This window comes from Hirundo rustica, chromosome 24 (assembly GCF_015227805.2).
Source record: "Hirundo rustica isolate bHirRus1 chromosome 24, bHirRus1.pri.v3, whole genome shotgun sequence".
NCBI classification, from domain to species: Eukaryota; Metazoa; Chordata; class Aves; order Passeriformes; family Hirundinidae; genus Hirundo; species Hirundo rustica.
Window position 1 is genome coordinate 6,801,843 of NC_053473.1, and position 27,409 is coordinate 6,829,251.

Sequence of the window (27,409 nt, forward strand, 5' to 3'; positions counted from 1 at the left end):
CCCAATCCCCTCAGGGTCTTTATCACCTCAGAACTCCCTTGGCACTCCCCTCACCCCATGGCCTCCTGGAGTGCTCCCTCATTGCCTCAGGATCTCCATCGCAAGGTATCCATCACCTCAAAGCCCTCACAGCCTCCCCGTTGTGCCCCCCATCACCTCCGGGACCCCCATGGGGTGCGCCCCCCCATCACCTCAGCACCCCCATCACCTCAGGGCCCCCGTGGGACACCTCGCACCCTACGCCACCCCGTCGTGGGGCCCCGCGCCGCCCCTTTAAGAGCCTCTTTGTCTCCGAGACACCCTTATTTACCCTCCGTGCCTCAACCGAACTTCGGCCCCGCGATTCACAAAGCCCGGTACGTCACGGGTGGGGGCGGGACTCGAACCAGCGCCGTCCCGCCCCCCCCTCCCGGCGCCCATTGAACAGCGCCCCCTGCCGGCTACGTAGACTCCGTACGTCCCGACGCCTCTCAGTCCGCCGCGGCGTACGCTACACCAGCCGGGTGCGTACACTACGCAAACAGCGTAAATATCCGCGCTCTTAGCGTGTGTGTCCCGCTGAGCAATTGGCGTAAGCGGCGGGGAGGAAGGTGGGTGTTGGCGTTGAGTGATGTAGGCTCCAGCCAATGGAAAGGCGGGGCGGGGCGCGGCGGCGAATGGAGGGGGCGTGGCCGGCCGGGGCGTCTCGCGCTGGGTGACAGCTCGCGCGTGCTGGTGATGGCGGTAAATAAAGGGGACGGAGGGGCGAAGGGGGGGACACACGGGACGCGACCCCTCCTGAGGGCAGAGAGAGAGAGAGAGGGGTGGGGCGATATGGGGGCTGAGGAGGAGGAGAGGAGGGCTCTTTGGTGCCCCCCCCTCAAAGGGACCCCCCCCTCCGTGGTGCGGTTGTGGGGCTGAGGCGGACCACGTTACCCTCCCCCTCATCCACCACGGGGATCGCCGCCTTTGTATGCGGGCGGGACCCCCGCGCCGGGCTCGGCGGCTCCGCAACTTTCCCTTTGTTGAGGGAATATCCTCCCCTCTCCATATTTCAAACACCCCCCCCCCCCCATCCTTGGCATCGACGCCCACCTCCCCAGAGTCCCCCCCCCCCTTTATCCTCCCCATGACCCCATTTCTAAAATCCCCAAAACCCCCTTCCACCCCCTCCTGCCTCCCCTTCCTGGGACCCTCTCCCCACACGCTCCCCTATCCCCGGGACCGTGAGGAGGTGCTGGGGGTCGTGGCTTCGCTGGGAGCGGGGAAAAATCCCTTTATAAACTCCTCTTAAACCTCCGTGCTGAGCGTGGTTGAACAATGAGAAGACATGAAAACGGGGAAAATTGGTGCGGGTTTGTGTTTATTTAGAAAAAAAACAAAACCAAAAAACCGTCCGTTTGTGTCCCCAAGAGAGGGAAAGAGCTGAACTTGACCCGGGGTGGGCTTGGGGTCAGCTCCAGGCAGCAAAACTGCTCCAAAATCCCCCTTTTTAAGCCTCCAAAGTGGTAACCCCTTGCCACGAAGACTCCCGGAGCCACGGGAATCATGGATCAGGGATAACCGAGCCCTTACAAACGGGAATCCAGCGCTGGAAAAGCTGCTAGTTTTAGGAAAATGCGCCCATTAATCGCTTTACGTAGGGAACGAGCCTGATCCCTTTCGTCAAAACAACTGCAGGTCGCACAGCGTGGGGAAAGCGTCCCGTTATCCCGAAATACTGGAGCTGAGAGAGTGGGAAGTTGTCTCTACTTTGCAGGGTTCTTTGCAGTACTCTTTAGTCAGGGCGGGATGCCTGGGGTGGCTGGGCTTGTCTGGTGTGAAAGGATGCAAAAATTTGGTGCTTCCACGCTCTGCTGCCTCGGGGGAGATGCTCAATGGGGCCCAGGGAAAGAGGTGGTGATTGCAGGGAAAACTGATTGATTTCAGCGGGATTTTTTCCCGGAGTAATCAGTTGTTTTTGTGAGGATGAAAGGCAGAAAACAGCGCATTAAAAGGAATGATTTTGGGGGGCTGGAAGCAAAAATAAGGTGTTCGGGAAGGGAGCTGAGATCTGAGTTGCTGCTGGAACTGAGGAAACGTGCCTGGGGTGGGGGAATGAGGATGGGAAAAAGAGCTGGAGGATGAGAGAGGATAAACTAGTAGAATTGTGAAGTAAAAACTGTGTGGATTTGAGCAGTGTGGATTAAACTTGGATTAAATAAGAGTTGTTGTAAAGTGTTGGGAGCTGCCCCATGGAGAATTTTCTCTGAAATTTGGCTGCTTTGCCTTGGGCAGCTGCACTCGTAGAGCTCCTGTGGTTTATCCAGGGTCGGAGAGGTTGGGTGATCTTTAAAAACCCCAAAAGAGGAAGGCAACAAAAGCGTTTGGAGTTTTATTTGGTGTTTTTAATTGCCTTGAGAATGGGCTGGGTGCAGATATTTGGGAGTGATGTGCCAGGCATGAGCAGCATTTGATGTCTGTAAACTTTCAGCAAACCGTAAGTGTGCATTTATTCCTCCCCTGATCATTCTTGCAATGAATACGAGCTGACGCCGAGTGGAAAAGGGTGTTTTGCAGTCGGCAGATGATTTTTCCAGCGTGAAATAATTCTGGGTTTTGTGTAAGTTTGGGTTTGTTACAAGAGAATTTTACTCATTCAGGAGCAGGGCTTGGTTAGTAGTCACACGTGCAATGGGTTAGGGGCTAGAAAAGAGCCAGAAAGTCCAAAATGGGGATTTGTTTGGCTTTTGTGTATCCAAGGATTGTTAGGAGGGAATCTCTTGCTGCAGCTCCTGCCGAGATTCCAGCTCCGTGTGGTCCAAGGCTTGTGAGGATGGAGAAATTTGGGATCAGCCTCATGGGCTGGGGGTTGGGAAGGAATTGGTGGCAATTGCTCAGTGGGGTCAGAAAAAGGTGTATTCAGGTTCTGGGTGTCTTTTTTTTTTTCTGAGGATTTCTTGTGGCTGCTGCAGCTCTGGCCACATCACATGCTGCAGGTTGTTTTTCTCAGTGCTAAAACACACTCACTTGTTAATTATTATTTTTAAGCAGGCCTGTGTTGTCTTCAGCACCTCCAAACACATGACAAGAAACACTTTCTCAGCACCAAAAGGGGTTTATTTAGTATAAAAGACTGAAAATACCTTTTAGATCCTGTTTTTCTTGGCCTTTTTTTTCCATTCGTTCACTGTTTTTATACTGAAATGTCACAGGGCTTCTGCTGGGACTCGTAAAGTGAAATTTACTGTTTTCTCAGCCCTCAGAAGACGTTAATGGCTTGATTTAGAATAGTTAGCAAATGGGAATGCTTCAAAATAGTACAAAATTCTAAAAAATACTACGAAATTCAGTTGCTGGTGTGTAAGTGTGGATTCCTTCCTGAGTGTTTTTTAGCTTTGGGGAAGTGTGAAAGGTTTCCTGAAGTTGACCCCAGCTCTGAAGCAAAACAAAACGGTGGGGTTTGGTTTAAAGTTTTTATAAATAAACAGGGAAATAATAAATGAGTTGTCTGAGAACTTTGCCTGTAACTGGGAGCAGTTAGGGTCAGGAGGAATGGGAAGATGGGGTTGTTCCAAAGATCCCCCTCCAACACTTTATTTTCTGCAGGGATCCTCTCCGGTGAGAAAGAGAAGTTTTCTCACGTTGTTTAAACAACCTTTGTGGTTTTCAGCTTGGATGTTTCACCAAGGGTTGGGTTTGTTGCTCGGTTGTTTGTTTTTTTCTGTTTGGTTGGTTGGTTTTTGGTTTGTTTTGTTTTGTTTTTTCCCTTTGGGGAATGAAACCTTGGGAGATGTTTTTATCTCAGCAGCCTGATACTCATAAACCCCTTCACCTTTCCCAAACCCTTCGCCTCAGGCTCTCGTCTAGAAAAAAGCGCCCCTGAAAGAAAGGATCCTCATTACTGTGAAACCCTTAATGAATTTTTGCTCCTAAGGCTGCTGAGCAAATCCAAATTGTTAAACAGAATTTAAAAATCCCACGCAGGGCTGAGGTTGTTGGTTGATGTTTCACAGGTGCTCTTCACTTTGGGGTTTTAGCAGATTTTAGCTAGAAGATGAACCAGGTGAGGCTTTTGTGGCTCAGGAGCCAGGGAATTCCAGCACAGAGCAGCCAGAACACTCCATGAAAACAAAACAGATTATAAGGGAGGGGAGGTAAAACCGGAGGTGAGATTCTGCCCTTTGCCAGTGTCTTTGGGATGGAATTTTAGGTGAACTACAGCTGATTATTTATTTGCTGTAATTGCTATCCTGGTGCACTGAAGAAAACTCAGATTAAAACCCACTGTTCTGCTGGGTATGAAAGGGAAAAAAAAAATCCCTTTTTGCAACAGCATTAAGGAATGTCTATAGTAGGCAGAAAATAACACAAAGCTGCAAAGTTTATATTTTTTCCTAATTGTTGTTAATGAGCTTTTAGCTTGCAAGGTGGTAATGAAGAGCACGTGAGCTTTTACACCTCCAGTTGGTGACAAAACTGCTAAAATCCCTCAGAAAAAGGTAAATTTTCGGGACACACCTTGAGATTTTTGAAAGGGCACTCACTAGGTGGGTTCCTTTAATTAGCTAATTATGCTGTAGTTCACCAAGAAGTCTGGTTTGCTGACGAAGTAAAGAATATCTGAAAACCAGGGGCTTTTCTTGTTCCTCCCCATGCCCTCGCGCTTTTATCGTCTCTTTGCTTGGCTCTGTAATTCAGCTTTCAGCTGCTTTTTCAAATAGAGACCAGAGCTGGAATCCAGGGATGTGACAGCTCCAAGTTCCTCTGAAATGTGTCTTGTAATGTGTCAGTCATAACAAATGGACTATTTAAAGAAAGATTCTGACTAAGGAGATGTTTTTGCAGAGGTTGTGGGGAGTTTGCTGACTGAAAGGCCAAAGGAAAAAAGCACATCCTCAGGCATGGAAATCCCCCCAGAAGGCTGGAATTGCTAAATAACTTGGATTTTAAAGGAAATAATTGTTGGGAGGGGGGTGTAGACCACAAAAACTTTCACTCTCAACCTCTCACAGTATGCGCTGAAAAAAACCCACACTTTTTCCTCCACTCTGGGTGCAGCCAGGGATGGAGCGTTGGAGTTTTGGTGGTGGTGGTTTGGTTTTTTTTGTTTTTGTTGTTGGTTGGGGTTTTGTTTGTTTGGTTGGTTGGTTTTTTGTTGTGGTTGGTTGGTTGCGTTTTTTTGGTATTAAATCATAGAATCCCAGTATGGTTTAGATTGGGAGGGACCTTAAAGCTCACCCACTACCACACCCTGCCATGGGCAGGGACACACCCTCCACCATCCCAAGTTGCTCCAAACCCCATCTAGGCTGGCCTTGGACACTTCCAGGGATCATGGGGCAGCCACAGCTCCCTTTGCCAAGGTCTCCCCACCTTCTCAGGGAAGGATTTTTCCCTAATATCCAATCTAAACCTGTTCCCTGACAGTTTAAATCCATTGCCTCTGGTCTGGTCACTCCATGCTCTTGTAAATCTTCTCTTTGGATGTGCTGGAACTATTCCAGTTCTTGCCTGGTGCTGGAATTTACTTTATCCAGGAATTTCAGCTGGTTTAGAGCCGCACCTTGTGCTGCAGGTTAAATAACGAGTGCTGTGTTAATGAAGAAAGTGCTGTTTCAGCTGATTCCTATCTCAAACATTATTACTATATTTTTATTGATCAGTTCTGTGTTGGGGTCCCCCAGAACGAAATAATTTCTTCATGTACTGAACTTCAGCAAATAAAATTGGGCATGGAACCCCCCCCCCTTCTCAGATGTAACTCATGGAATGAAGAGTTCATGGGTTTTATTGATTAATTTTGTTTGCATTTGTAGTCACTGTGGGTATTTATCAGGGTTCTGGGTGGAGGGAGGGGTGTAAGGATTGAGTTATACAAATCCAGGGATATATTTTAATATATCTGGATATATATTTGTGTGTGTTGGTAGAACTGAACAGCACAGTCTGATTTTGGATGTATTAAGGGATTTTCAAGTCATTAACAGTGAAAAATTAAATAATTGAGATGTTATGGCTGCTCAAAGGGCTGCTTTAAGATGAATTAACTGAAATTCGGGCTGTGTTATTTAAAACCCCTAGATTTGGGATGAGGGGGTCTCAGTGCTAGATTTCAGCATCCAGTGACCTCCCATGGCTGTTACAGGTGGGGTTATTTTTGTTCTTGAGATTCCTCTTATAAGGTGGCTGCTTCTTCTGGTGGCAGGGACATTGCTGGTGTCATATTTGGAATATTTCAAGTTTCATGTAGGAGCAAACCATGTTTAAATGTCTGCTGGTTGCTGTATAAAGGTCAGGATTTGGACTTCCATGATTTTTGTGGGTCTTTTCCAGGTGAGGATATTCTGTGATTCTATGAATTTTTTGTGTCCTCTGCAGCTGGAGAAGAATAATGGCAGTATCATGTGGGAAGAGCAGGTTGATCTGTGAGGAGAACAAAGTGGGGGTTACGTCCTTTAAAACCCCACATGCACAAAAAACGTTTTAATTTTAAGGACAAACATTCTAGATTTGCAATGGCATTAATTATGCTGAAAAAAATCCATGTAAAACTCAGCTATTCTTAAAAGAAAAACAACCTGAAATCAGCTGTTTATTCCCTGGAGTTGTGAGAAAGAGCCCCGAGCTTGGATTTAATGATGTTTAATCATTCTTTCAAAAACACAAAGGAGGCACTAAAAGCTGTTCAGCTGAGCTAGAAAGAACTAATAGCTATAACTCAAATTCAAAAGTGATTTACTTCCAGTGGTAAATCCATAATCCGACCAGTCAGGAGTTAATCTGTCATGAGACTAAGACTAGAAGCAAACCTATTTAACTAAGAATAGTAAATTCACCTGAATCAGAGCAGGGGTGAAGATCTTGCTCACCAGAGTTTATATGGAGGAAATAAAATATTCATGATGGAGAGTGGAAACAGCAAGTGGCTTTCAAAAGGAAAAAAAAAATCTCCTTTGAAATTTGTTCTGCTCTTTTTCTGTACTTCCCCGGACGGTTTGGGTAATGTGGAAATGAGTCAGAATAAGGAAGAAAATACCCTGTTTATCCTAAAATTGGAACAGTTTAGGAATAGCTTTTTGTGTCATCAAACCCAAGTTTACCTCTCCCTCTTTTACTCTCCTTGTTCTGTTGTTGTTTCATCTCGGGACAAATTGAAGGGATGAACTTTAACCTCTTAGGAGGATAATTTATTAAAATAACAGATGCTGCAGAATGGGGCCTGGCTTGATCTGCAGTTCTTAAGGAAGATTAACAACCTGAGAGTTCACAAATAAGGGTCCTGCTTCTGCCCTCGGTTTGTGGGCAGGACAAAGGCACCACTCACATCCTGTAGTTCAGAGGAAAAAAAAAAAGGGGGGGGGGGTGGATTTCAGCCAAAGCAGGATTCCTAATATGCAAATCAGGAATAATTCCATCAGGAGATGGCAGGGCAAGGTAGATTTGAGCAAGCGAAATTCTTCCTTTTGTACGAAAAAATAGAAGCACAAGCCTTGGGCGAGGCTGGGGCTGAAAACACGAATTTTAGTTTTATTTGTGCCACTTCAGATCCCTGTTTGGACACTGAGGAAGAGCGAGGATTGCTGCGTAGGTTGGCTTTTCCCAGCACAAACCAGGCCCAGCAGCTGAGCAGGGGAAGAGGATGTGTATATCACTTAATTCTTTGTTGGCAAGAAAACACAGAAGCCCTTGCTGGAGCCCCAGGGTCCAAGTGGACAGCTCAGAAATTTTCTGTTTCCAGAGTGGGGCCTACAGCAGCACTCTCCATGTGGGAACGTGGGAATTCTTACGGATCCTGTACAGAAATCCCATGGAGCACCTGGGGTTTGCTGGGCAGAGAAATCAAACACCAAAATTCTCACTGCGCTTGGATAAATCGGATAAATGGCTGTAATTGACTCATTTTTTACCAATTCACAGCATTTATAAAACCCACAGAAAATTTCCTGCTGCTATAAAACCAAGAGACAGTGTTCTGGTGTTACAAAACCCACAGAAAATTTTCTGCTGTTCTGCCCCACTCGTTTGGAGTTAAAAACCCCAAATAATTGATTGACAGGTGAAGGCAAAGCAAATTATGGAGAAGGCTGGCAAAACCCGACAGTATTTTTGTCTCGGGATCCTGAACCCATCAGAGGCTCCTTCTCTGCTCCAAGCCCAGCCTGTGGAACCGTGCCCTCCTCTTTAATGCTCTGTTCCTTCTGGCTGGGGAGAGAATCAGGCGCAGCCTGCTGGGCTTGGCTGGTGCGTTTTTGCCTCTGAGATGGCTCTGACACCTGGCTGTGACTGCCGGCTCGTGGATCCACTCCTGGGACGGTTCCTCCTTCCTAATCCGCCGGAGGTTTACCAGGATGGATCCGAGTTCTGTTCCAAAAAGAGCAGCAGAGGACTCCGCAGAAGTCAGCAAGTGTTCGATCTGTGCAGTAATCCCTCTTTGTGCGTGTCACAAAGAGATCCTGTGAGAGGCTGGGATTCCATTGCCAAATTCCTCAGCTGCTCATGGATCCCTGCGGCAGCCGGAGGTGCTAGAGCTGCCAGACTTTCCCTCGTCCCTGTGCCATGGAGGGCTTTGGGATTTGTTTCATTAAAGTTCCTTGGGGTTTGAGGCAGAATTAATCAGGTTTGGGAATGCTGAAGGTGCTTGAGGTCAAAATGTAACTGGCTCTGCCTTAGCAGAGGTGGAATCGTTGAAACTGGGAAAGACCTTTAAGGTGATCAAGTCCAAAATGATGTTGGATTTTGTTGTGATTGGGAAGCTGGATGAGATTGGAGTAGGATTTTCCCTGTGAAAAGGCTGATTTTAGGTATTTTTAGTCCATAATCTGTGAACTGTTGCTGTGAACCTCAACTCTGGATGTGTTGTTTTCCTGACAATCAGTGACAAATGGGATGTGCTGAGTGGGATCATAATGGTTCAAGAGCATTGGGGAAAAGCAAAAATGCTCTCAGCAGGCTGGAAAATGTAGGGAATTGTGTGGCTGGCTGTGATTTAAAGGAACGATAAGGCAGGGAAGATGGGAATCTCAGGGAAGGCTGCTGATCTCTGGTCCTGCTCTGTCACCTTGGGATGATTTGGTTTACCCTGTCCCTGGTTCATTATTCTGTGGGCACAAATCCCTGGAACAGGATCCCTGGGCAGTGGGAAGTGTGAAATTAAGCAAAGATGCTGGGTTTGATGGGTATCCTGACAGATTGGGGATGGGGGCACAAAAAAAGTGAATTTCCAGCAGATTTGGAGTCAGTGCTGTTGATTTTGTGCCCTTAAAGTTCCTCTCCTCCCTGCTCTAACTGAGCTGTTCCAGGAGGGAAGTTTGGGTGGCAAACTTCAGGATATGGGACATCACTCTCTGCTGTTGTCACCCCTTGGACACAGAATTCTTTGGGAATTCTTGGGTTGTGCCAAGCCGGTTATAAAGTGAAATCAGAACTTTTTATCGGTCAGAATCAGCTCTCAGCCTGTTCTAATTGTTCTTTTTCCTGCTCCAGGCTGATAATTCCAATGGTGTGGTTTTGCTGTAATTGCTTCAGGCTTCTCCAGATGGAAGAGGCAGGGAATTGCTGTGAATTCCTTCCCGTTGGACAGGTCCAGGAGCACTGGAGTTGCTCAGGAACGCTGTGAATTGTTTTAATGGCCAGATCTGTGTTCTGCTCCTGCTTCCCAGCTTTTACTGACCCTTCCAAAAGCCATCCCAAAAATAAAACCTGGATGGAAAGAAAGGGGAGAAGGCATTTAATGTGCTGGAATAAATAGAGAAATTAACTTCTAGACAGCTGTGAACTATGACATAAATAGCATTTTAACAATGCTGCTTAACATCCACGATCATTAAATAGAAATTCCCACATTTTCAGGGATCCGTAGGGTATGGGTCTTGTTTGTTTGTTTTCAGTGACTCTAAGGAATGTAAAGACAATATTTTACCTGGAAATGGAGTTTTAAAGCTGAAGTCAAGAGGTAGAAATGAAAAATACAGCTACTTGAGGTTTTAGGCACTTTGATTCACCTCTCCAGTGAGAAAACGTCATCTTTAAAAGACTTGAAATTTTAAAAACTTCAAACTCGCATGGCAGCGCAAACGCACGACGACTCATTCCTTTGTGGACTGAAGGATTTCACCTCCTCTTGGCCTTTTCCATGATTATTTCCAAACCCTGCTCCATTCCCAGGGATCTTCATCGGGAAGGGGTGTGAATAGAAGACACACGTGCAGCCCTGTGTGTGGAATTCCAGCTCTTGGAAGAGACCAAGGCTTTTGGTGGAGTCATAAATTTCTCTCCCAACCAACCCAAAAGGAGTTTGGGGCCTTCTCTGATTCCTTGGAATTCACCAGGAAAAGCAGAGGTAGGTGATTTTCGAGTAGTGCAGCTCCACCGGTTCCCCAGGAGCAGCAAAAAAAGGCAGGATTGGGTTATTTTATCCATACCAGCCTTTAGGAATGGGGGTACTTAATTCTCTTTTCACTCTAGGTGTGGTAACAGCACATTCCGGTTTACACAAAGCCCAAAGTTGTATTTAAAGCAGTCTTGAAGACCTTAAAGGCTTCTCTAAAGTCAGAATTCCAGAGTTTTAAGGAAAAGAGGTTCTTCATCCCTGGGATTCCATTCCCCGAGAACTTAGTTTATCTGGAGCAGCTGGAGCAGTTTGGTTGATGTGGAGGTTGGACCTGAAAATGTTTTGGTTTTGTATTTCTTGCGCTCTAAAATCAAAGATGGGCCAAAATCTGGCAACTTCAGCTTCCTGACAGGATCCAGACAGTCAAATCCTGCAGAAATCCTGTCTATTCCCACCAGGAATGCTGCCAATGCAGAGAATAGGATTTTCCTAATCCAAAAACTTTGGGGGTTTTGGCTATTTTTTTGGGGTTTTGTTTACTTTTCAATATTTCTTTGAAAACTGTTTCCTGACAATTCCAGTTTTGAGCCTAGAGTGGATTTTGGGAGTTTCCAGGAAGAGTTTAATGCTTCCAGAGTTGGAATTAACTGGGAGAACTTCATAAACCTGAACTTGCTGAGGAAGTTGGCAGGAAAATCCCTTTTTCCTCAAGCTCCCTTGTGGGCAAAGCTGGAGTTTGTCACAGCTGGATGGGTTGTGGAGTCCTCCACTTCCTGTGTCCAGCAGCTGAATCCAGCAGGAATTCCTTCGTGGCTCCTGTAGGATCCTGACCTTCCTCCTGGCATGGGGAAAGTTGGGAATTTTCAGGATTTGGTGATACCCAGGTGGAGGATTTATCTTCCTCTTTTTTTCCTTGTTATTTTTCCACTTTTTCCTTGTTAATAAACCCAGCTGGCTGTTGTGTCAGCCTGGAGAGGGGGAAAGCTGCCATTTTGGGATAGAAAGCTGAGAGTTTTCAGGACAAGAGCTCCAGAATAATTGGGAAAATTTCTCTGGAAAAATCTCTCTGACAAATCTCTCTGGCCACTGTTGCTCCTCGGGGGTGGAATTTGCAAGTCTGACCCCAGCAGGGTTTGAAGGAGAGGAGTAAAAGGAAGAAAACCTGCTGGATTTTTGGAGAAAGAACAGGAAAATGAGATTCCTGCCTCTTCTCCTGAGTATTTTCCATGTTCCGAGTGAGTAATTCTGGAGAACAAGGGTCTCTAAGGACAGGGGAAAAGAGGGTGCGGTGGTGCCACTCCTTCCTTGCAGCAGCAATTCCGATTTTCTAGCCGAGTATCAGTTATGTGAAGGTTTTTTTCCTTAAAAATTTGTTCTTTCTGGTGTCTTTGGGAGGCAAGGAAGAATTCAGGAGAAATTTCTCATGGAAGGGGTGGCCCAGGGAGGTTTGGAGTCACCATCCCTGGAGGTGTCTAAGGAATGTGACACTCCAGGGATGGGTGGGGATCATGCACAGCTTGATGATCCTGGAAGTTTTTCCAACCTCAGTGATTCTGGAATTCCAGAAAATAAATGATTTTGCTGTGGCTGGCTCCTGTTCCAGCTCCTGCAGGAGCTGGAACAGGGATGTTGGAGCAGGATTTTATTCCCTGTTTTCTGGGCAGCTCAGATGACAAGTTTGCATTTGCACATCTGGTTCAGTAATTGGTGCCTCACAAACAGGGAGGTGAAAACAATCAGGGGAAGAAAGTTCTTTTTTCTAGATTTCTTGGAGATCTCGCTGATCTCCAGATTTCCATTTTGGAGTGTTTGCAGCAGAAATTGGAGAGTTCCACATAAAAAATGGTTTATTTGGGTGGGAGGGTGGGAAGTGCTTGGGTTTTGCATCCAGGATTTTTAAACATGTTCCACAGAATCCCAGAATGGTTTGGGGAAAGGATCTTCAAGCTCATCCAGGGCAGGGACCTTCCCCTATCCCAGACTGCTCCAACCTGGCCGTGGACACTTCCAGGGGTCCTGGGACAGCCACAGCTTCTCTGGGAGTTCCATCCCAGTCCCTCCCCACCCTCCTAGGGAAGAATTTCTTCCCAATATCCAATCTAAACCTTCCCTCTTTCAGTTTGAAGCCATTCCCCTTGTCCTGTCACTATGATTTGACCAAATTCTGTCTACTTACTTAGTTTTGATGGAACCAAGGAAAAAAAAAAAGAGAGAGAGAGAAGCAAATGTGCTTTATTTAATGTGGCACCAATTCCCAAAGGTTCCTTGCTTCACTTCTGCCATTCCCAGGAGAGGGATGAAGGAATGAGTGAAAAAAATCCTTCAATCTGAGCTTCACACCTGTCCTGGCAGATGATTCCCGCAAGTTTGTGCTCTCTTACTTATTCTGGAATCACCTTTTGGGCAAATAAAAGCAGCATGATTCCAGGGTTCAACATCCAGCACATCTCCTGGTCCCTGGACTTTTGGTTTTCTGGCTTCTTGTAGATTTATTTAGAAAAAGAAAGTAGCTGTTGTCACCAGATGCCTGCAGATGGCTTTAATCAGGTTCCAAATGTGCAACAATGGCACAAAGGAGCAGAATGAGCTCGAGTGTTTTCTTTTAGGGGCAGCAGCCAATTTGTTTCTGCTACATTTGGTTCTGGGAGCTGTTAGAGGATCTTGCCGTGAGTTTTTTTCCAGGATTCTGAGCCATGCAAGGCAAGAAAGTGGGGCTTGCCCCCCAGTGTTCAAGTGATTTACAAGGTGAGAAGTTTTCAAACAAGCTCTAAAGTGTTATTAGCTGAAGTAATACCCCTATTTTGCTTTTATTCCCTGTTATTTTATTTCAGTGTTACTCATCTTTAGTGGGTTGCAGCAGTCCAAGTTAATTCCTTCTCCCTCTTTTCCTTCCCCATCTCCACGCAGAGCAGCCAAATGATTCCTTCTCCCTCTTTTCCCTTCTCCCTCTTTTCCCTTCTCCCTCTTTTCCCTTCTCCCTCTTTTCCCTTCTCCCTCTTTTCCTTCCTCAGCCCTTCTCTGCAAAAGATCCAAGTAGGTGAGAAAAGGAAGATTTTATAGCAATTCCTTAAAATCATCTTTTATGAAAAAACCTAAAGGAAATGCAAACCCAATAGTTAAACCTGATAATTATGAAGAGCAGAGCTCTTTAGTGTTTCTTTCCAGAGCTTTGCAAATCTAAGGTGTTCATTCCCCATCCTTAAATCCCAGTGTTGCTCATGGCTTGTCCCATCCACGGCAGCAATTTGGGATCTCTGAGGCAGCTCCAGCCCTGTGATCTCTTCGAGGTTTGGTTTGCCCTCACCTTGTGCCTGTGTTTACAGCTCCTGACTCAGAAATCCTGTTCTCCTTTAATCCCAGCCTTGTAATTCCCACTGAGAGCTGCAGCTCTCTGTTTCCTGGGAGGAGATTGTGGTAAAGTGTTTGTGTACATTTGGAAAAGTGAGGAAAATCTCCTTAGTCCTGTGCCAGTCTTTCCAGGGATTTATTTCACTCCATGGTGCAGGGCTGGACCTGCAGCTGCTCCAGCTGCCTTTGGAACATGTGAGAGTTGATTCCAATATTTTTGGTTGGTTGGTTTTTTTTGGTTTGTTGTTGTTTGTTTTTTGTTTTTTTTTTCTGTTCATGAAAAGAGTCAAAAATATGAGTCAGCAAGAAAATTCCTGAACGTGAAGAAGAGCTCTGCAGCCTGGTGGGTGGAGAAGCTTTACTCTCAATGAAAAACCTCTCATTCGAGTGCTTTGGGGTTAAATAAACACAATTTCTTCATAACTTTCAGATGCGCATGCAGTTACGGCTTGGATTTGTAGAATTATCAGTGGATACGTAAAGAGAACCAGATGGGGGGGGATATCAAATGCAGCATCAAAGGTGCTCTTGTGCTGAGAATTCCTGAATTTAGACATAACAAAGCTGCTTTGTTAGCTGACTGAGGTGTTCGTAATCTCTTTCCTTTTCCAAGTGGGAAATCTCCCGGCCCAGCACAGGGAAAGCCAGAACAGTTGACAAAAGGCTTCTGATTTATCTCCTGTGCTGTCAAACATGATTTCTTAATCTGTTTTTGGTTTTTTGTAATTCCGTGGATCTGCTGTGGGAGTGATTTCCTGGGAGCCTGGTATCCTGCTGAACCCAGCAGCCTTTCCTCCTTGGGAATTGAAGATAAATACAATGTTTTTTGGAAGTTTTGAGTGCTGAGACTTCACAGAGCCTCTGAGCAACCCGCTGTTTGATGAATCCCGAAAAAATTGTGTGTTTTAGGCCTACTTTTTGTTCCAAAGTACAATTCTGGTATGCTGGCGAGGCTGAAGGGTTAAATTCCCCACACTGTCTGTCGCATATGGCAGTGAGCAGAATCACAGATGTTGATGATAAAACATAATTAGTATTCTTTTATGTAAATGAAGGCTGTCAGTATTATCACAGTGTATGCACTCCTGCAAGCTGGAATTTCTGCCTCTTGCTCTCACCAAGGCTAGACAGGATTCTAAAGAAAACTCCATGACTTTTATATCCACACCTGAGGAGGAAAATTAAGAGGGAAGAGGAGAAAAAAGCTCAGGAAAGGAGAAAGGTGGGGAAGGGATTTTTCCAACTTGGAAAAAAGAGACCAAATCAATTCTTTGTTTAGGTGAGAATTTCCAAAATCCTTTCCCCGTCCTGGGATTTGGGAGGGGAAGAGCCCAGTCCAAGGAAGACATGGGAATTTCTGAGCTGGTTTAAGTAAAAACCTCAACTGTTTTTTGGGTGCTGAAGTGGCCACTTGAGCTTTCAGTGGAGTCCAGGAGAAAGAACTAAATAGCTACGATTTTTTTTCTCTGAGATTCCATCCTCAGCAGCAATAGCACTGATAAAGGTGGCAATTAAAGCAAATTTTTGTCATTTGGGGCCACTAAAAATGCATTTCCTTCGCCTGGCCAGCTCCCTGCTCTCCCATGCAGGTGAGGGCTCAATCCCTGCCTCAAAGCTTTGGCAAGCATTAAACTTTGCACTTCATAAAGTGATATTTTAACCACTTATTCTGTGTGCCAGGTCCCTGTGTAACCAACGCAATTCAGATTTGTTTTTCCAGTCTCTTCTACTTGTTGTTTCCCCCCCACCCCCTGCCCCCGTTTTTCTCTTCTGTGTGGTTCTTATTTTGGTGCAGTTCGCACCTGCCAGCTCCTCGTTGCTTCCTTTTTATTGTGTGAAAAACCACCTAGAAATGAAATTTAACTCAGCACAGCTTTTCTTTTTTAATCTTCCCCCCTTCTTCTCCCCCCCTGTCTGTCACCAAGCGATCGAAGCAGCCAAAAATCCAAGTCATCACAGGAGGGGCACGTTTTTCCTCCTGTGCTTTTTTTTTTTTACTCCCATTTTTTCCCTCTGCCATATGTTGGGTCATCCACTACAAAAGCCTCACCATGAAGAAGGCTCCATGTGATCAGCAGATTCTGACACCGCCCCCCCCCAAAAAAAAAAAAAAAAAAGAGAATGAAATGGAATTTTGTGTGTGACGTGTCTCAACATCTAAGAATTTGAGATCCTGGGAGTAATTCCAGAGAATTATTTCTGGAACAAATGAGTTCTGCACTCAGAGGTTAATGATGTGCCAGCATTCCAGGGTTGGTTTCTGTGCATCACCAGGATACTTTCCCTCTCTCTTCAGGGCTTTGAAGCTGCCAGGCAGTGAGGACTTCCCAGTAATTAAATTCTCCAGGATCCGTGGGAAGATGGGGCTGCCGCACTCCTGCGACGCAGCGTGGCGGATGAAAGGATGTGTGAGCTGCACTCCGTGAGTAGCCTGGGTGCTCTGACCTCCTTGACTGCCCTCAGAACCTCGGAGGAACTGCAACAAGGGATCCACAATTCACTGGGAATCTTTGATCAAACTGATGCCTTAGGATTTTAGCTTTTCTATTGTTCATACATTTATAATCCTGCAATTCTTCAGTGTATAACTAAATTCCATACGCAGTGTTGGCTGCTGCTTTCTCCTTTTGGTCAGACACAACAATTCCTCTCCAGGCCTGGGAATCAAGGGCACCTCACTGTCTCAGGCCCTGAGAGATGTGAACAGAAGTGAATTGAGAGGGAGCAAGCTTCGGGTAAAAGACTTAATTACCTGAAGCTGTAATTGGAAGATTAAGATGCAAATATGAGGAAGTTGGGGTGTCCTGTGCAGGGCCAGGAAGCAAATCTGATGATCCTTTTTGCCCCGTTCCAATCAGGATATCCCATGACCTTACAGGAATATTTCAAATGCGTGTCGCAGGTCTAAAATCCTTTTCCTTCCATTTTTTGCCTCTGCACGTCGGAGCAGCAACGCCTCCTGTGAGACATGGATAGATGCAAATGTGGGGAATTTGGGGTGTCCCATGCAGGACTGAGTCAGATTTGATGATCCTTTAGACTGCCTCCTATAACCCTGCAATGATATTTCAAATCCACATTGCAGCTCTAAAATCCCTTTCCTTGCGTTCTTTGCCCCCACGGGTTGGAGAAGCGATGCCTCCTGAGAGATGTGGATAGATGCAAACGTGGGGAATTTGGGGTGTACTTTACAGGACTGGGAGTCAGATTTGATGATACTAACCCTAACCCTTCCAATCAGGCCCCTTTCCAGTGACCCTACAAGAAGATTTCAAATGTGTGTCACGGCACTAAAATCCTTCTCCTGGCGTTTTTTGCCCCCTTAGGTCCGAGCAGCGACGCCTCCTGTGAGACATGGATAGATGCAAGCATGTGGGGCGGCTACGACTCGCCCAGGACCACTCGATCCTGAACCCCCAGAAGTGGCAGTGTGTGGACTGCCACACCACTGAGTCTCTCTGGGCCTGCCTCAAGTGCTCGCATGTGGCCTGTGGCCGCTACATCGAGGAGCACGCCCTGAGGCACTTCCAGGAGACACGGCACCCCTTGGCCATGGAAGTGCATGACCTCTACGTCTTCTGTTACCTCTGCCAGGATTACGTCCTCAATGACAACCCTGAGGGCGACCTGAAGCTGCTGAGGAGCTCACTGTTGGCCATCAAGGGGCAGAGGAGCGGGAGGACACGGCGCTCTGTGGTGCTGGCGAAGGACACCTGGAGGAGGAGGAGCCCTCAGGGCCAGTCCCAGATGCTGGTGGCTCTGTGGCACCGGCGCCAGGCCCTGCTGGCGAGGGCTCTGCGCACCTGGTTCCACAAGAGCTCCCGGGGACAGCTGAAATTGAAGGAGAAAAAACAGATGCAGGAGCTGGAGAAGAAGAAGGAGGCGGCTCGGCAGCGGCGGCAGGAGATGAAGAGGCAGTTCCTGGAGGAGCTGGCCAACACTCCCCCGAGGAAAAGCGCCAGGCTGCTGTCCCATGTGCACAGGGAGAGCTTGATCCCAAGGAAATTCAGGGAGGTGGCCACAGCTTCCCCTACCTCAGGGCAGGTGCAGAGCAGCAGATTCAAGCAGTTCTACTCCATCCGCCGCCAGCCCCTGATGACGCCTGGGGTGACAGGGCTGAGGAACCTGGGCAACACTTGTTACATGAACTCCATCCTGCAGGTGCTTAGCCACCTCCAGAAGTTCCGAGAATGTTTCTTGACGCTTGATCTCTGTGAAACGGAAGAGCTTTTAGCTAAAACTGTCAACGGGAGGGCCAGGATGCCTGGCAGACTGGCAAATGGGGCTGCTGCCAATGAGCCAGGGAAACCTGACGAGGTGGGACTGTCCGGCACGCAGAGCTCTCCAGCCAGCTTGAACGGGGGCTCCTCCATCAGCCGGAGTTTGGAGCTGATCCAGCCCAAGGAGCCCAGCTCAAAACACATTTCCCTCTGCCATGAGCTGCACACCCTGTTCAGGGTGATGTGGTCCGGCAAGTGGGCCCTGGTGTCCCCGTTTGCCATGCTGCACTCCGTGTGGAGCCTGATCCCGGCCTTCCGTGGCTACGACCAGCAGGACGCTCAGGAATTCCTCTGTGAGCTCCTGGACAAGGTCCAGCAGGAGCTGGAGTCTGAGGGGACCAAGCGCAGGATCCTCATCCCATTCTCACAGAGGAAGCTCACCAAGCAGGTCCTCAAGGTGGTCAACACCATTTTCCATGGGCAGTTGCTCAGTCAGGTATGGAATTGGTTTTCCACAGTGATCAGCTGAAGACGTTCACATCGAGGAGCAGTGGCTCTGTGTGTTGAGGATCCATTTAGGAGTGGCTTAGGAATTCCCAGTTCCTGAGGAAAAAACAATCCCTTGGGTCACTATGCAGATGTCACCATTTCCATCCTTGTCACATTTAGCACAAATTTACTTCAGTTGTGCCACTTCGGGACGAAACCTGCACAAGTACAGAAGTGCTGAGTCCCTGGTTTTAGGTTTTGAATGTGTTTTTAAGGTGCCTTTGCATTTTTTTTTGCCAGCACAAGAGACACTGAACGTACTTGACAAGGGTTCCTGTAGGAGGCGAAAGTGCCTGTGGAGCTGTCTGATCTCTTTTTCCTGTGCTGTTTCCTTGCTGGAAATGTTTCATTCCCCACAGTATGATCAATTCCAGCAAGGGTTTATTCCAACACAGCAAAGGGAATCACGGACTAAAGACCAATATCAGAGGTGTGCACAGGTTTAATAGGGGTCAGGCACCAATGGTCTGAGGGCACAGGGGCGGTGCAAAGGGCAGGGCAAAGGGCAGTGCCCTATAGGACATGGGGCGGGCCACGAGGGATATCACAGCCGATGGGGAAACAAGGACAGGAGAAACCATGAGAACTAGGGACATCTGGGGAGAGCAAAACGGTGGTGGATCACGTAGTGTTGCAAGGCACCACGGGGGAAGTCTTTTCTTTCAGCCTAGGCATCCAGTTCTGGGCCCCTCAGTTTAGGAAGGCCGTTGAGACACTCGAGTGTGTTCAGAGGAGGCAACGAGACTGGTGAGGGGCTTGGAACACAAACCCTGTGACGAACGGCTGAGGGAGCTGGAGCTGTTTAGCGTGGAGAAAAGGAGACTCAGAGGTGACCTTATCACTCTGCAATCTCCTGGAAGGTGGCTGTAGTCAGGTGGGGGTTGGTCTCTTTCTCAGGCAGCCATTGACAGAACAAGAGGACACAGTCTTAAGTTGTGCCAAGGGAAATACAGGTTGGATATTAGGAAAAAGTTTTTTACAGAAAGGTTGATAAATTACTGGAGTGGTCTGCCCAGGGAGGTGGCGGAGTCACCATCCCTGGGTGTGTTTAAAGGGAGATTGGATGTGGCACTTGGTGCCGTGGTTTAGTTGAGGTGTTAGGGCTGGGTTGGACTCAGTCTTGGAGCTGTCTTCCAACCTGGTAATTCTGTGAATTCTGTGATTCTGTATTATATTCTTCCAGGGCAAGGCCCTGGAGATTCCACTGAGTGGTTCAAAGGATTCCACACCCAGCTGGGTGTCCCTGTGTGTCCCTTGCCAGGTCACCTGCAGGACGTGCAACTATAAATCCAACACCGTGGAGCCCTTCTGGGACCTCTCCCTGGAATTCCCGGAGCGTTACCACTCCGTGGAGAAGGGGATTGTGCCTGTGACCCAGGCTGAGTGCATGCTCACCGAGATGTTGGCCAAATTCACCGAGACAGAAGCCCTGGAGGGGAGGATCTATGCCTGTGACCAGTGCAACAGTGAGTGCCACTGTCCCCTGCCAGGGACAGCTCCGGCAGGGCTGCAGATGTGTAGTGGCGCCTGGGAAAGCTCCTGTTCCTGGCTGCTCCTGCTGCTTGGGTTCCTCCTTGTCACCTCAGTGTCCCCAACCCCTCCCCTGTCACCTCCTGACCCCCCCACTGTCCCCAGGTGTGTCCCCAGGTGTCCCTCACCTGCGTCACGCCCTGCTGGCCGTGTTCCCCCGCCCAGCCTGGGGACAGCCGTGATGATCTTGGCGGGGGTCCTGGTGCCCGAGGTCATCACCTTGGTGGTGATGATGGTGATGGGGGACTTGATCCCGGGGCTGCTGGTGACACCTGGGGACACGGGGGGGACACAGGGGGTCACAGGGGTCACCCCCCGTCCCTCACTGGGTGGTGATGAGGGATTGGGGGAGTTTGGGGGTCTCAGGATAGGTTCAGGTTAATTTGGGGAGAGGTCTCACTCACCTGTAGCCCCTGACTGGGTGATGGTGGCCGACATGGGGATGGTTTGGGTGGGGTCTCAGGGATGGTTTGGGGGTCTCAGAGGGGTCAGGGATGGTTTGGGGTTCTCAGGGATGGTGTGGGGGTCTCAGGATGGGCTCAGGTTAATTTGGGGAGGGGTCCCACTCACCGGTAGCCCCCAACTGGGTGATGATGGCCGACATGGGGATGGTTTTGATGATGGTGGTGGTCCCGGGCTTGGTGGTGCTGGGGGACACGCTGCTGATGCCCAGGATGGTGGGGGGCTTGGCCGCCCCCTCCCCCGCCTGCGTGCTGGTCAGGATGGTGGTGGGCTTCCCCTCCCCCGACGTCACCAGCTTCAGGATGGTCCCAGCGGGCAGCGGGCCCTTGGTCTGGGGGAGCGGGCACTCGGGGGAGAGAGCACTCGGGGTAGAGAGCATTCAGGGGAGCGGGCACTCAGGGGAGAGAGCACTCAGGGCAGTGGACACTCAGGGGAGTGGGCCCTTGATCTGGGGGGGGGGCAGGAATTCGGGGGAGTGCGCACTCCGGGGAGTGCGCACTCGGGGGAGTGCGCACTCGGGGGAGTGTCCACTCCGGGGAGTGTCCACTCGGGGGAGTGTCCACTCCGGGGAGTGTCCACTCGGGGGAGTGTGCACTCCGGGGAGTGTGCACTCGGGGGAGTGTGCACTCGGGGGAGTGTGCACTCGGGGGAGTGTGCACTCCGGGGAGTGTGCACTCCGGGGAGTGTCCACTCCGGGGAGTGTCCACTCGGGGGAGTGTGCACTCCGGGGAGTGTGCACTCCGGGGAGTGTGCACTCCGGGGAGTGTCCACTCCGGGGAGTGTCCACTCGGGGGAGTGTGCACTCCGGGGAGTGTGCACTCCGGGGAGTGTGCACTCCGGGGAGTGTGCACTCCGGGGAGTGTCCACTCCGGGGAGTGTCCACTCGGGGGAGTGTCCACTCGGGGGAGTGTGCACTCCGGGGAGTGTCCACTCCGGGGAGTGTCCACTCCGGGGAGTGTGCACTCCGGGGAGTGTGCACTCCGGGGAGTGTGCACTCCGGGGAGTGTCCACTCCGGGGAGTGTCCACTCCGGGGAGTGTGCACTCCGGGGAGTGTGCACTCCGGGGAGTGTCCACTCCGGGGAGTGTGCACTCCGGGGAGTGTGCACTCCGGGGAGTGTCCACTCCGGGGAGTGTGCACTCCGGGGAGTGTGCACTCCGGGGAGTGTGCACTCCGGGGAGTGTCCACTCCGGGGAGTGTGCACTCCGGGGAGTGTCCACTCCGGGGAGTGTGCACTCCGGGGAGTGTCCACTCCGGGGAGTGTCCACTCCGGGGAGTGTCCACTCGGGGGAGAGAGAGCACTCGGGGGAGAGAGAGCACTCGGGGGGAGAGAGCACTCGGGGGGAGAGAGCACTCCGGGGAGTGTGCACTCGGGGGAGAGAGCACTCAGGGAGAGAGCGAGCACTCAGGGGGAGCACTCGGGGTAGAGAGCACTCGGGGGAGTGAGCACTCAGGGGAGAGAGCACTCAGGGGAGTGGACACTCAGGGGACACCTCCTGATGGTGGCTTTGGCTCCTTTGGGCTCTGGTTGGTCTCTGATGTGTCAGTTCTTGGCTGTGTCATGCCATTTTTGGGCTCTAAAATGTCATTTTTGGGCACTGACATGTCATTTTTGGGCTCTCACAGGTCACTGTTTGTCTCTGATGTGCCATTTTTGCCTGTGCCGTGTCATTTTTTTGGCCCTGCCATGTCAGTTTGGGCACTTACATGGCTCAGGGATTTTAAATGACTTTCAAGGAATTCTAAAAGGCTTTTATGGGATTGTAAAAGGCTCAGGAATTCTTAAGTGGCTTTTCTTTTAAGGAATTCTGAATTGCTTCTAAGGAATTCTGAATGGCTTTCAACGAATACTGACGGGCTCAGAAGTTCTGAATGGCCTTCAAGGAATTCTAGATGGCTCGGGGGTTTTAAATTACTTTTAAGGAATTCCGAATGGCTTTTAAGGAATTCTAAACGGCCAAGGAATTCTTAAGTGGCTTTTAAGGAATTCTAAATGACTTTTAAGGAATCCTGAATGGCTCAGGAAGCATTTTCCTGCTGGAAAGAGTCATGGAAAAGGCCCCAAGTGCCAGGAGCAGTCAGGGCACTGCTGTCCTAGCTGTTGCAGGAGAGGGGCACAAATGTAATTAACAGCTACAGTCCTAATTGGGAGCTCTTAGAGCCACCTGTCCCCTTCTGCTCCAGCCTTTCCTGGGAAGAAGAATCCCTGGGAAGAGTAGGGAGGAATTCTTCCTCTTTTCCAGCTTTGCTGTTGCTGGGAGCGTTTTTTTTAATGCTCTTCAGCGCAGCAGAGAGAATAAAATACGGAGTATTTGTGGGCTGGGATTCACCTGCTAGAACTGCTGCAGCCCAGGATATCTTTGGCTCAATATTCCTGGTGTTTTTTCCAGAAGGAACAGCTCAGAGGTGACAGATGTTTGTGTGATGAGGGGAAGGGAGAATTTGGATCCCACAGAAGTTCTGGAGGAATGCAGAAATGTTTATTCCTGTGGCCATCCCCGTGCTGGGAAAAAACAAAGAGTTCACCCTGTTGTGCTGGTTTTTCTTTTTGGGGATCCTAATAATCTTTGCCTTGGTGGTTATTTTTTTGTTGTTGTTGTTGTTTTTGTTTTTTGTTTTTGGCAGGCAAACGGCGAAAATCTTCTCCCAAACCTCTTGTTCTGAGTGAAGCTAAAAAGCAGTTGCTGATCTACAGACTACCTCAGGTCCTTCGGCTGCACCTTAAACGCTTCAGGTGAGGCACTGGGCCCTGAATTTTTGGGGGAAATAGTGGCCAAAAGTGGGCCTTTAACTTCCCTCCATTGCTGCTAAAAGCAGCTGTGTGACTTTTGAGCCATCAGATTTGTGAAACTCCCTCAAACAGGGGTTTTCTGCCACAACTGAATATTTTGTGCATATTAATCCTTAATTTCATTGGGTTTTACTCAAGTTTGCAGGCAGCTTGGAAGGAGAAGTCAGTAAGCTGATGAAAGATTTGGTGAAGATGGGATATGGAGAGAATTCAGTGCCAGTATTGGCTCTTTACCTGTTGAATAAGCTCAAAATCTTAGAACAGGTGTCTAAAGTAGTTAGACTGGGTGTGGGAGGGGGGGATGCTATTGGTAGAACCGAGGATTTTAAAGGTGGTAAGAGGAAAAATCTGGCTCAGAAATACTCCACCTAAAACAAAAAATATCAGTGGGAGACCCCACCTGAAATAAAAATCATCAATGGCAGAAGGAGACCTGACCTAAAACAAAAACCATCAGTGGCAGAGGGAGACCCCACCTAAAATAAAAATTATTAATGGCAAAGGGAAACCCCACCTGAAACAAAGCCCATCAATGCCAGGAGAGCTCATCTATAACAAAACCCCTCAGTGGCAGAAGGAGAGTTCACTTAAAGTAAAGATTATCAATGAAGGAACAAGATGCGAACTAAACCAAAAATCATTAATGGCAGGGGGAGACCCCACCTAAAATAAAAATTACCAGTGGCAGGAGAGACCCCACGTAAAACTAAAATCATCAGTGCCAGGAGGAGACCCCAACTATAACTAAGCACGGAAGCAGCAGCAGGAGCTCTGTGTGTGTGAGGGGTGTCTGCAGGGGATTTTGGGGTGAATCTCCAAGATTTATTGATGCTGAGCAGTTCCCCCCCAGCCCTGAGCAGCGCTGAGCGTGGGATTTGTGTTTGCAGGTGGTCTGAGCGCAATCACCGCGAGAAGATCGGGGTCCGTGTTCTCTTTGAGCAGGTATTAAACATGGAACCTTACTGCTGCCTGGACTCTCTGCCCTCCCTTGCCACAGAGACCTTTGTCTATGACCTCTCAGCTGTGGTGATGCATCACGGGAAGGGCTTTGGCTCAGGACACTGCACAGCCTATTGCTGCAACACGGAGGGAGGTGCGTGTGCTGGGGACGGGCAAATCCCATCCCAATCCTCTTCGCTCCCTCAGGATTTCCCCTCCCTTGGGATCCCTCCCCAGGATTCCAATTCCTTGGGACCCCCTCCATGTCTTTTAGTAGTTTGTTTCCCCCGCTCCCGCCCCACCCCCGTATTCCTATTTTTAAAATTTTTTTTGTAATTTTTTGTGTGGGTTTTTTGGTTGGTTGGTTGGTGGTTTTTGTTTTCCTGGGAATGGTGTGAATTATTCATTCTGCCAGGCAGAGCTGCTCCGATGAGCTGCTGCAGCTGGCTTTGCTCAGGATTGAATCCTAAGGACCAAGGAGATGAATAGAAAGTGTTTTGAGGCTGGAAGAACAGGAACTATTCCTGACTAACATCCGCAGGGGGCTAGGAGATCTCAGCAGCTGGATCAGGACAGGCTCTGCCTTCCTGGCTGCACACATTGCCCGGCCCCGGGGGATTTTTGGCTGCCGAATTGAGCGGTTCCAAAATCCACAGGGATCCTGCCTCAGCTGAGAACTCTTTCTCTCCCTTTTTTCCCAGGTTTTTGGGTGCACTGCAATGACTCCAAACGGAATGTGTGTAGTGTGGAGGAGGTGTGCAAGACCCAGGCCTACATCCTCTTCTACACTCAGAGAACGCTGCAGGACAAAGCAGGAATCCCAGAAAAACAACTCCAAGCTCAGGTTTTTGCCACCCAAAACCAGTGACAAGGACACAAGACTGACATTGCCATGAGGGGACATTCCCAGCTTCTTTTGGGGAACTTTTGGTGTTCATCTTCCCCTTCTTTGCAGGGAAAACTGCAGGAATGGGATCAGGGCAGGAAGGGGATCAGGGTAGGGACGGGATCAGGGCAGAGATCAGGGTAGGGACGGGATCAGGGCAGAGATCAGGGCAGGAAAGGGATCGGGGCATGGATCATGGCAGGGACGGGATCACAGCAGGGATGGGATCAGGGCAAGATATTTGGAAAACCTTCTGGAGCTGGGCAGTTCCGATTTGGGGCAGAATCTTGGGGTTTGAGTGTCTTTTCAGCTCAAAAAAAAAATGAAACTATAAAGTTTGATGCTGTTCATTCATCCCCTATCAAAGAGGAATGAGCCCAAGCTGGCAATGGGAGAATCCAGCTGGATCAACACCCTTCAATCCCTAAAAATCCTGATCCAGCTCCAGCTCCAAGAGGAACAGGTACAGTACCCTTGAGTGGTCTGGTAAATCCCAGGGAAACTCCCAGAGCTGTTCCTGCTGGAAAAAAATGTTTAAATTCTTCTCAGTTCCTCCTCTGCTGCCCCAATAGCAATTTCTGCGCCCTGGGTGAAGCTTTGCCAGCAGCTCTGTGTGGCTGTGGCACTGCGGCTGTGCCACATTCCAGGATTTGCTCAGGGCTGATCTAGCTGGCAGCTCAATTCCCTCAGAAGCGGGATTTTCATGGAGTTCTGCTGTGGAGAAAATGGGTCGTAGCCCTCGAAAAGTTGGGTTTGACACACCAAAAATGGGTTTTAAACCCCCCCCCGAAATGGGTTTTAACCTCCATAAATGTGTTTAAGCACAGAAAAAATGTGTTCTACCACACAAAAAATGTAGTTTAACCCCCAGAAATGGGTTTTAACACACAAAGTGTTTGAACCCCCAAAAATGGGGTTTAACACACAAAAAATGCATTTGAACTCCCAGGAATGTCCCTGAGTGCCACATCTGGCAGCCAACCCAAAACCCGTGCTGCAGGTTTCTGCAGGCATCACCTGGGATTGGGAACAGTTTCCAAGAGCTGTGGCAGCAGAAGTTGGAGCTGGGGAGGCAAATTCTCTTTTTGGACAAATGTAGCTGCATTTCCTCAGGGGAATGGGGGTTTTGGGTGAAAGATCCGCGAGAAATGTCATTTCTTGAGGTTGGCACAGGGGTGGTGCCAGCCTCGGAGGTCTTTGTTCCTGCAGGGCCACCCAAGGGGAGGCATGTGAAATCCCAGATTCCACGTGGAGTTGGAAAAGCTCCAAACCCACAAAGTCTGGATCTGGAATCAGATGGATTTTGGAATTCTGTGGGAAAACAGAGCCTTAGCTGGACTAGTTACAGTCACTTTTCAGCCTACAGTTGCACCTCAGGTGTGTTTTTTTGTAATTTTGGGGCTTGGCTGTTCACGTTTCACATTTAAATCTGAATATTAGACCTGCTGTCTGTTCATCTGGGTTATTTTCTTAAAAATAATGGGAAATATGAAGGGGGTTTTTTGTTTGTTTGTTTGTTTTTGTGTTTAATTCAGTTTTCAGATGGGGAAGTTTTCCAAGTGTTTCTCCTCCTCTCTTTTTGCTCCCTTTGTTTCATCAGGTAAACACAACCTGCCAACATTTGTTATTGTGGGGGGTGGGGGGAAGCTCCCAAATCCCACTTTTTCTTGGGAATTTTAACCTCCTGTCCTTGGGCAAAAGTGAGCACAGCAAGCAAAAAAACTTGGATTGTGTCATAGAAAAATTCCCATTTCCCATATTCTGCTCAAGATGTTGCTTTCTGAGCCTAAAAGAAATGTCCTTTTGAACAATTAAATATAGTTTTGGGGTCATATTCTGGGGGTTGGTTTTGGGGTTTTTTTTGGGGGCGGGGTGTGGTTTGTTTGTTTGTTTTTGAGATCAGGCAGTTTGCAACAGTGCTAATAAAAAAAAGGTTTGGTTTTGCTTCCCTAAACGTAGCAGTGTCTGGAAGGATTTCTTAGGAATGGCTTGGGGAGGGAATTTTTGAGGCTGCCAATAATCCAATTAACCACAATACAACGGGATAAATTGAGATCCTGGGAGAGGAAAATGAGCTCAGCCAGGGAAAAGTTGATATTCCAGAAAGAATTAGAAATGTTTGTGCTTGATGGATTCATTCTGGAGCAAAGCAGGTTCTGGGAAAGAGAGAAGATGAAAAGTCAAATTAAAGGTGTCAGTGGCCTCTCCAAGCGACTTGAGCTCAAATTTGCCCTGATAGGGAAGGAATTTCTTGAATTTGCCTTTCCCAGCACTGTGAGGTTCCTGGGGTATTCAGCTTTTCCTTGGATGCGGCAGCATTTGGGATTTTTGGTGCTGTTTGATTTTAATTTGGCTGCTGCAGGGTTGGGATGAGGCTCCTTCTTTGTTTTGGGG

At 48.5% G+C, this 27,409-nt stretch overlaps 1 protein-coding gene across 7 annotated transcripts; it reads left to right on the forward strand.

Moving 5' to 3' along the window:
• Positions 1-574: 574 nt before the first annotated feature.
• Positions 575-26,849, forward strand: USP49 (ubiquitin specific peptidase 49). 7 transcript variants are annotated; one of them, XM_058423485.1, is made up of 8 exons: positions 575-590; positions 10,126-10,300; positions 15,936-16,061; positions 16,966-18,355; positions 19,592-19,874; positions 23,025-23,133; positions 24,078-24,283; positions 24,831-25,133. In XM_058423485.1, exons 4-8 carry the CDS (start codon positions 16,994-16,996, stop codon positions 24,995-24,997), a joined length of 2,127 nt encoding a protein of 708 aa, XP_058279468.1. In that variant the 5' UTR covers positions 575-590; positions 10,126-10,300; positions 15,936-16,061; positions 16,966-16,993; the 3' UTR covers positions 24,998-25,133. The 7 variants fall into 7 exon arrangements, with proteins under 7 accessions (XP_058279468.1, XP_058279469.1, XP_058279473.1 ...); XM_058423487.1 differs by lacking the exon at positions 575-590 and having other exon boundaries at positions 9,339-10,300; positions 24,831-24,850; positions 24,881-25,133; XM_058423489.1 differs by lacking the exon at positions 575-590 and having other exon boundaries at positions 9,339-10,300; positions 24,078-24,132; positions 24,831-24,850; positions 24,881-25,133.
• The last annotated feature ends 560 nt before the right edge of the window (positions 26,850-27,409 follow it).